Consider the following 9,973-nt stretch of genomic DNA (forward strand, 5'->3'; position numbering starts at 1 on the left):
GATAATCGATGATATGTGTGAGCTCCAACGATCCGATCAACACGCCTCAAAAGTTCAAAATCTGTAGAAAATAATAACAAAGTAAGTATGTGAATTACTTAGTAAGTTTCCACAATTTAACATACAACTTACCAAACCCATTTAAATGATATTTGCTTATAGCAAATAACCTCAACTTTATCACAACACAGCCCAACAATTTCATGTCAATAACATTTAACTGTACGGATAATCAGAATTCGTAATACACTTATTTCATTAGAATAATTTCGTATAAATTAACTTTTATTCTTCCGATGGATCTTTGTAAAAGTATTCACATACATGAGTCCGGAAACAAATAATGCTCGTAAGAGCTAATCAGATACAGATTAAATATGTTAGGTTACCCGTCTAGGTTAAACCAATGACAACACAAATATATTAGCCTGGTCAGGGCTAGGTATACATGTAAAACAACAACAGAATACCAGTCTAGGCTAAATCTGAGTCACACGCACATCCGAGTCCGCAACACATGCAGGAACTCGGTCCAGATCAGAAATTCAGTCAAATATCTCATGCAAGAAACTTTTACTTGATCCATCAAAATTATTTCAGAAATTCAGTATAATTAGCATAGATCAATTTGATTCAGAAATTTCAAAAATATATAAGCATCAATAACAATATCTAATAATGAATTATAACCAAAGTAACCGTAGAAACTTACCGAATTGCGATAGCTACCAAGAACCGAAGACGATTATTCAACAACCTTCTCTTTCCCACGATTAACAACCGATCCACTCGTTTCTTGATCTAAACATAATAAAATAATTTAATTAACTAATTCAAACTCCATACATTACTTGAATTCAACCCTTTCACCCTTTAATTTTATTTTTACTTGTTTACCCTCAACAATTAACTTCTATACAATTTAATCCTTTCTTAACATCCTTAAGTCAAATTCCCATTTAACCAAAATTCCTATAATTCTGTAGCAACTCATAATATTCACAATTTCACAAAATTTCATGAACTTTTACAAATTTAACATTTAAATTCCTAATCATCAAAATCACCAACAACCACTTTACAAATTAATATTGTTTAAAAAATCAAGCTCACAAAACCATTATAAAACTTCAAAAATCTCATAAATTCAACAATGGCACAAGTCAAAACATTTAATAATTTAATGAATTAATACTTGAGTTAACAAGATCTAAATATAACGATCTCAAAAATGTAAAAATCACTAAAAACAAAGTAGAAAAACCTACCATGCATTGAAGAAAGCCTAGCCGAACCAAGCTGGTGATTCTTTCTCCTTCAAAATTCGGCACTAACAAGAGAAAGATGATAGCTTCTTTCTTTTGTTTCATTTACTTTCAATTTAATTACCTTTTTCCCCTAAAAAATTAACCAAAAATTCATAAATTAACAACCATCACCGTCCACTACAATTTAGAATGGTCTAATTACCATATAAGGCCAACAATTCAAGTATTTTAAGCTATTTACTACTTTTATGTAATAACCACTAGCTTTTGCAAGTTTTATTATTTAGTCCTTTTTACTTAGTTTCCTAACTGAACACTAAAATTTCTTAATCAAACTCGATTACTATATCATAAATTTCCTATAAAAATTAAATAATCAATAAAACATTAACTTACTTGTCGGAATTGTGGTTTCGAAACCATTGTTCCCGACACTACTAAAAACGGGATGTTATAGTTCGAGTTTGGAGTTACGAGTTTGAGGTTCATGCTTAGGGTTTGGGGTTTTAGATTCAGGGGCTAGGGTTTTAGATTCGGGATAAAAAAAATACAAAAATTATGTGTCAATGACATAGAAAAAAATTGTTGAAATGTCATTGAATAATTGGAAAGGGACTATGTGTAATATGGTGGGAAGGGTCCATAAAATATTTTCTCTATAGATGAGTGCATAATAATAATTTTTATGTCTTTGAAATTTGAAAATGTGGCAAAATTGTATTGGTGCCTAAAAACCTTAATATTTAGGATCATCCTAATGTAATGATAAGAAGGAGAGAGTGCTAAAAAATTAAAAACTTTTAATTTCATTATTTTTTATAATTTAAGTAACAAAACATAAATTAGATACCACTTTGGTAAGAAATATAATTTAAAAAATTAGATACCCATTAAAAAATATATAGTTTAAGTATGATTTTATAATTTAAGCAAAGGCCACATTAATCCAGCTTTCTTTTAATGGCTAAATTGTAGGTACATGAACAACCCCCAAAAAGAAGTTGTTGCAACATAGTCTTACTCGTAAATAACCAGAAGGCGATCTTTAAAAAAGTTCACACTACTAACTCCTAATTATATATAAATTGAGCTGCAAATATCCAATGCGCTCAATTCACAATAATAATGAAGGCATTAAAATTTTAAACTTCTATAGACTAATCCCTTTTGTGTGTGTGTGTTGACTTGTTGTAATCTTCAATCCTCGCCTATTGTTTTGGAATAATAATAATAATAAATGAGTCACACTGATACCGACCAAGGTTTGATCTTGGTTCTTACAATTAATAAATAAGGTTTTATGGCATGATTTTTTTTTTTAATCGAACCCCTTTTCCCTACTCATCCAGTGCTTTTACCCTTCTAAGCAAGTTATGGCAGAATCCCTGCTTCCATTGGACTAAAATAGTTGGAACGGAAGACAATCAAACTTAATGAAGACGACAACAATGGATGTCTTGAAACCTATGTTGTTTCTTTGCCCACGCCCAAAGAAGCTGTTATCTGCCGCAGTTATACACATCTTACTGCAATACAAACAAATGTTGCTTTGCAGCAAGCACATGCAGTGTGGCTAAAGAATGAAAGTTGGGAAGAATATCGAGAAACTAGAATTTCAATGAAATTGAATATTTTTAAATTTGATAAAATCATATTTTTATTTTTATTGAATCTTAACTAATTTATTTATAATATATGCCTGAAATTTAAATGGTCGGGTTGTTTATATGGAAACTTCACGGTCCACGCCATTCAAAGATTGCCAACAAGCAGAAACACGTTTACAGGTGTGGATCCCTTTTTAATTAATTTTCCATCCCGGGGTCACATTTGGTGTGAATTGTGATGGTCTAAATTTTATTTGACGATTATGTCCCAGATACTTTTGCCACGTAGATATCATTACTGCAAATAAAGCATGGATACTTTAGGATGAAGGGGAAATCTACCATAAGCTTCGCTAGAAAAATAGCTTATCAAAAGCTTGAGAATATGATATGAGTTATGTCGAAAAGAAAAAGAGAGCGTTTGTGTTTAACCCCAGAGTGCAAAGGCGTTCATGGCTGGATGTGGAGCTTGTACTAATATGATACGAGAGTTATGTCGATTCAGGTTCTACTTTAATTTTGTAAATCTCGAAGCTAATATTAATATTTTTATATTTATTATAAGTATATTAATAGTAAAATGGGGCAGGCGGGCCAAACCCAAGCTGAAACTTGAAAAATCATTTACAATCGGGCTATAGGCCACATGTGAGACCTGGGTAGGAGAGTAGCAGGAGTAGTCACATCCTGTGCATGAAACGAACACGTGTAGGGAGAGTAGGGTGGCAGTGTGGTTCGTTTCTTTTGGGTGAAGGGGTCATATAATTTTGTTGTTGTTAGGGCAGTGGGGTTCATATATATGGTTTTTGTTTATTAGTGAAGACAAGGGCGTACTTAAAGCCATGCATAGGTGCATAGGTCTCACGTGCAACCGTTGTTAAGCCACCTGACATGACAACATCCCTCCACACACCTCCCTCGTCTCATTCTCAGGAAACCTGAAACTTTTTTACACTTAAAGAGATAAAAGAAAATTTATAGCCTTCCCCGCTCTCAACGTTAAAACTATGTAGATTCGGTTTATTATTACCATTGCGTATTGTATTTCGGCTAAATTAGAGGTATATGTTGATTTTAATTTTTAATTGATTTTTTAAGTTTTCTTTAAATTTAGAGAAATAAATTGATTTTGGAGAGAGTGCGTGAAAAGTACTTCAATTGGATGTGTTTTCATATTCTCTCTCCTCATGACACTTTTAAAAATATAAGTTTAGGGTTATGGTTTTTTAATTAGAAATTAGGGTTTAGTATTTTTTATTTTAAGAGTGAAACTGTGAAAGTTTATATGTAGGTTTGAAGGGCCAAGAATGTAATAGCGTGTCTCCAAACACATACATTTCACATGTCATGTCAAGATAGGATCATTACCTCATAAACTCATCCTATGGAAGTCAGGTTTTGGGGTGACAATGCTTGATACGGTCACGGGTCGAAGTCTATGTAGAGGTCCAGTCGGCAATCGTGATGCAGTCACAAGTTTGAGTATAACTGATGGTCAGTTGATGGTCGTTATGCGATCATGAGTTTAAATTTTTTGATACCCGCAAATGATGTCTTATATATACCATACATAAGATTGAAGTCATAATCATAGGGGAAAACGAAAGATTTTCAGTGTAATCAACGTAAATTTTTTTTCTCTATTTACCAGGTAGTCGATATCTTTAACCTTTCATTATTATCAACATGATTTTTATAACTTTTATTTATTTTTATTTCTATCATTTTTTCAGCATGTCATGCTGTGGTTGTGACACGTGGTAGCTTTAACTAAAAAACTTTAGGATCAGTTAAGTTAACTTTAACGGCCAAAGAATTTTTTTGATGCACTTTGGCAGTTCAAGTATCCAATTGAGTAAAAAAGAACTTAATTGCTTCTCTTTTTAAAAGTTTGAGGATCTTTTTGATACATTTTGGAAGTTCAAGTACCCAAATGAGTGAAAAAAAAGAGTAGGGACTTTTTTTTAAAGCTTGAGAGCTTTTTACACCTTTAAGCCAAGAGAATGTGGTCTTTTTATAAAAATATTATTAAAAATTAATTAACTACAAAAATAAAGTGGGGAATAAATTAATTACAAATATGAGGTGTTTGCTACAATAACTTTAGATGCCGACTGACACATTAGTGGCACTGGTGAATGTTTTTAAATAAAATTTGATAGGAAAAAACAAGTTGAAAAAGTGAAAAAAAAAATTGCAACGTTGCTTGACACATTGATTGCACCGGTAAATTTGAAAAAAAAAATCTAACAACAATAAAATATATATATATATTGGTTTATGATCCAACACTAGATAATAGCATTTTCCTTTGAATTTAATGCACTCATCTAATGTCTTAATGATTTTTCCCTTGATTTAATCCCTGAAACAATAGTGTTTTTTATTTAATGTGGTCGGATTGGTGGCATCAATTTAAAAAATATTTTTTTTATTTTTAATTATTGGTGTACCAAATATGTTAGATGAGTAAAAAATATTTTATTTTTATAATTAATTTGTTGTGGACCTATTTTTATAATTAATTAATTTTATAATATTATTTGCAAAAGCGGAAGAGGAAAATTGAAGACCATATGATTGGTTTGTACGTACAGGCCATTTCCGTGTAACATAATACTAATATATTTAAAAAAAGGAAAAAGACAATACCCTCTAATCACAACAATCATCATCATTGTTTTTTCAAACTCTGAACAAATCAAAGAGCAACACAAAGTCGTGAGTGATGAAACTTTTAGCGTTTGTACCATTTTTAACTTTTGTGCGCCTCTCTGCTTTCAGTATTCTTCCATCACATGCCATCATCTCTTTTTTTCCAAATACATTTAAAAGAAGACAAGAGTTGTAAATTAGTCAGTCATCATCTTTCGCTATTCCTGCGATTGATTTCGATGAGAGAAGTTGTGGATGGGCAGCCTTTTTTGCAGTATTGGTGTTTAATACAAATGGTAGCATTCCTCTGTTCCAAGCAGAGGCGTAGACTGTGGGTCTTGTCTTTTTTAATTCCCTTGACAGCCAATGTTTGTACCCCTTCTTCCTATCTAATCCACTAACGTTTTTAAAACAAGTTCTGTAATCTCGTGTTGGTTGCATATTTTCCTCTTCCTTTTTAAATCTCCATAACATTTCTTGAGTTGACAAAAAAAGATTGGATAGACAATAATTTAATGTCTCGTCTTTACATATATTAAACCTTAAATTAAGTTGATGTTAATTCATGTTTTAGTCAACTAATAATATTATAAAATTTGAATATGCATGCAATACATAAATTTTGATGTTAATATAAATTTTTTTATAAATATACTTTTTTACATAATTTATTTTTCACTGAGTATCATAAACCAGTTAGTAGTCTTCAATATATGCCTATTCTAATGGGAGAGCCTGACCCAGACCCTATCCCTGTCCCTAAAAGAGGCCAAAATCTTTAGGACCACGTAAAACCTTTCCCTGTTTAAGTGCTATATAGTAGGATAGGAGAGGGCAGGTTAAACTTGTTTATTTAGTTTAAAATATAAAAGAAAAATTACAGAAAGTGATAATACAGTTGATCATTAAACTTAGCTGGTATATATTTTTACATGGTATATACGTCATAACTCACTTCCTGGAGAATACAGTAACATTGGTAGCACAATAACAATAACAATATATTGTGAATGCTATTAGATAAGCAACTTTTTAGTTAGTAATAAATTACTATTATATTAGATAGGGTTATGTAAGAACAGGGAATCTCTTAATTAAGTTAGTGGCTGTAATGTTGACCTTAATTATAATAAAATCTCGTAATTACTTATTGTCTGATTAATTGTTCACTCCAAGGGTTCTTTTGGATAGGTATTTATCTCAGTGTGGTACGTTTAGTTTTCTTTTTATTTCAGGTTACAATATTTAATCTCATTGCTATCGTTACTTTTACACTAACAGAAGGGAAATACATCACCCATCTAAATGGACCCTAATCCAATTGAATCTTAACTCGATTAGTATGAGTATTGTTGCTGATATAAGATGACGTAGGTTCGAATGCGTAAAAGTTGAAGCGAATGGGAATTGTTGATAACATGAGCTGCTTTAAAAGGCCATAGATCATTGGGTTTGAAATGAGTCAGTCGCAAATTTAATAATAACTAGACATGTTAAGTCACTTCAGCAATTAAATCACATAAAATATATATGATTAAATATTTGGGTTTTGACTGCTTTATTTAATTTCGGGGAAAATAAAAAAAATGGTAGAAATAATAATGAATAATAATACTGCTTAAATAGTCATTTTTCTTAGGTGCTTCCAATACAGCAAATACACAAAAGAATAAAAAAATTAAACCAACTTCTTAAAATGTTGGCATCATTTCTATAAGAGGAGAGAAATTGTTATCAGTACGATCACAACTGTTTGGCCTTTAAAATTTCCTACACAGCGGGGGCATGACTAATATGCCAGAAAAATTGGCATCATTTTTGATATTTCCAACGGTTATTAATTTTGTAGGTTTCTAAGCTCTTCGGCTTCTATATAAATAGCAGCCAAACTCGGTTCTTTTACGCCTCAAAATCGAAAACCCATCTTGCCCTGTGCTTTGGTGTTGTAATATCATCATAGTTATGAGCAGTGATATAGAGTGTGTCTGGGTCTTCGCCCTTGCATCCAAATGCCGAGCTTTTTCACGGGAAAGTATTGCATGGTCAATTTTGATCATCGCTCTTGCCTGGCTACTTATGATCTTACTCTACTGGGCTCACCCCGGTGGTCCAGCTTGGGGAAAATATAGGTTCAAAATTTGTTCCTCTCTTTCTTCTCACGCTAACAAGCCAATTCCAGGGCCTAGAGGGTTGCCTCTATTTGGCAGCATGAACCTTATGGCCAGCTCCCTGCCTCACCACCGGATTGCATCCGCTGCTGAGACATGCAAGGCTAAGAGGCTCATGGCCTTTAGCCTCGGAGATACTCGTGTTATTGTCACCTGCAACTCGGATGTAGCAAGAGAGATTCTTAACAGCTCTGTATTTGCTGATCGTCCAGTGAAAGAGGCGGCGTATAGCTTGATGTTCAATAGAGCAATCGGGTTCGCTCCTTATGGAGTTTACTGGCGAACCCTGAGGAGAATCGCGTCTACGCACCTTTTCTGTCCTAAGCAAATTAAAGGTGCAGAGGATCAGAGGCGCGTGATTGCCTCTGAAATGGTCACTTTATTTGCTCACACCTCTAACCAAAGCTTTCGCGTACGCCAAGTCCTCAAACGAGCTTCTCTAAACAACATGATGGCTTCGATATTCGGACGAAAATATAAGTTAGATTCCATCAATACTGAAGTTGAACAACTTGGAGATCTAGTTGATGAAGGCTACGATTTACTGGGCACATTTAATTGTTCTGACCATCTCCCTTGGTTGGTAGATTTTGATCTTCAGAAACTCAGACTTAGATGCTCAAACCTTGTCCCTAAAGTAAACCGCTTTGTCAGCCGGATTATAGTCCAACACAGAGGTAGGGTTCCAACAAACTCTAAAATTCGAGATTTCGTCGATGTTTTACTCTCTCTCCAAGGTACCGATAAATTATCAGACTCCGACATGATTGCCATTCTGTGGGTAAGCCATCCAATTTATATTTCTTATTGTAAAAAGAATAAAAAAATTACTAGAGCTCATATCATTTGATTAACGTTTTCCATGTTAAAAAATGTAGTTTGTTTAAGAAAGGTGTTGAAGAAATAAGACAAATCAAATCAATACTATTTCTGGTACTGAGTTTGATTGTACTAAATAAAATACTGTCACGTGGCTTTTTGTATAGGAAATGGTATTCAGGGGAACTGATACTGTGGCGGTGCTGATTGAGTGGATACTAGCAAGGATTGTGCTTCATCCTGAGGTTCAATCAAGGGTCCATGATGAGCTCGACAAGGTTGTTGGCAGATCACGTGCTGTGGACGAGTCTGATGTAGCCAAAATGATTTATCTTCCGGCTGTGATCAAGGAGGTTCTGAGGCTTCATCCACCGGGCCCCCTGCTTTCCTGGGCCCGTCTAGCTATCACTGATGCCACTATTGATGGGTATCACGTGCCCAAGGGGACTACAGCAATGGTGAACATGTGGGCTATTACGAGGGACCCTCAAGAGTGGCCAAATCCACTTGAATTTATGCCCGATAGATTTGTGACTGGAGAAGGTGAGGTGGAGTTTTCTGTGCTTGGTTCAGACCTTAGGCTGGCTCCATTCGGGTCGGGCAGGCGAACATGCCCGGGAAAGAACTTGGGGTTGACCACCGTCAGCTTTTGGGTGGCAACCCTTCTGCACGACTTTGAATGGCTACCCTCAGATCAAAATCCCGTTGACTTATCCGAAGTTTTAAGACTATCTTGTGAGATGGCTAATCCTTTGAGTGTTAATGTTCGCCCCAGACGTAAATTATGCCTATCACACCAGTGACATTGTGCCCTCGAAAATGAGGAACTAAGAAGAGCGAAAACATGAGAATCAAAGACCCCCCCAAAAAATAGTAGTAGGGAAGTGAACCCTTGATAACCTTGTCTTGGTCGTGTCCCTCGAGTTTGAGGTTTTTAATCTTCATTTGTTACTGCATAGTTAATTATCTATCTGTATTACTACTATATATCTTGTGCGAATTAACTATTAGTGTGCCTTTAACCTGTCCGCCTGTTCATGAACTATGGTCAGAGAAGCAAAGAAGAATGAAGATACGTTATGTTGTGCTAGTATATGATAAAAGCTTTAACCTTACTCATCTCTTTTTCCCAAGACGTGAATTCTCGTAAAATAATAGCTTCGGATTCCAAAATGTCTTTCTCCAAAAAAGAAAATTCACAACGTTAATTACTTGAGGCATGCAGTATATTTCTGGTGACAGTTTACAGATATAATCATCAGATTTCACTTGCTGTCTGTACTGAAATTCTTTACAAATTAATTAATAGTAGCGCATTGGGAGGGAGGATCTCAATCAATCTGTACAAGACATCACTAAAGAGGTTAGAACTAAGAGTCAGACTATATGTTTGCTTTGTACATATAGGCCATTTTCCCTAAAAAAATTAATTTAGAAAAAAAGACAGCATTCACAA

The 9,973-nt window shown here is 34.2% G+C and overlaps 1 protein-coding gene across 1 annotated transcript; it reads left to right on the forward strand.

Annotated features, from left to right (window-relative positions):
* Positions 1-7,254: 7,254 nt before the first annotated feature.
* LOC107922851 (cytochrome P450 78A3) lies at positions 7,255-9,632 on the forward strand. The gene is made up of 2 exons (XM_016853049.2): positions 7,255-8,479; positions 8,685-9,632. The coding sequence occupies exons 1-2, from the start codon at positions 7,493-7,495 to the stop codon at positions 9,318-9,320; spliced, it is 1,623 nt and encodes a 540-aa protein (XP_016708538.1). The 5' UTR covers positions 7,255-7,492; the 3' UTR covers positions 9,321-9,632.
* The last annotated feature ends 341 nt before the right edge of the window (positions 9,633-9,973 follow it).

This window comes from Gossypium hirsutum, chromosome D11 (assembly GCF_007990345.1).
Source record: "Gossypium hirsutum isolate 1008001.06 chromosome D11, Gossypium_hirsutum_v2.1, whole genome shotgun sequence".
Classification (NCBI taxonomy): Eukaryota; Viridiplantae; Streptophyta; class Magnoliopsida; order Malvales; family Malvaceae; genus Gossypium; species Gossypium hirsutum.

Coding starts and splice junctions, on each gene's coding strand:
- LOC107922851 (XM_016853049.2), top strand. CDS start 7,493: ATGAGCAGTGATATAGAGTGTGTCTGGGTCTTCGCCCTTGCATCCAAA. Junction 8,480..8,684: donor ACATGATTGCCATTCTGTGG/GTAAGCCATCCA, acceptor CTTTTTGTATAG/GAAATGGTATTCAGGGGAAC.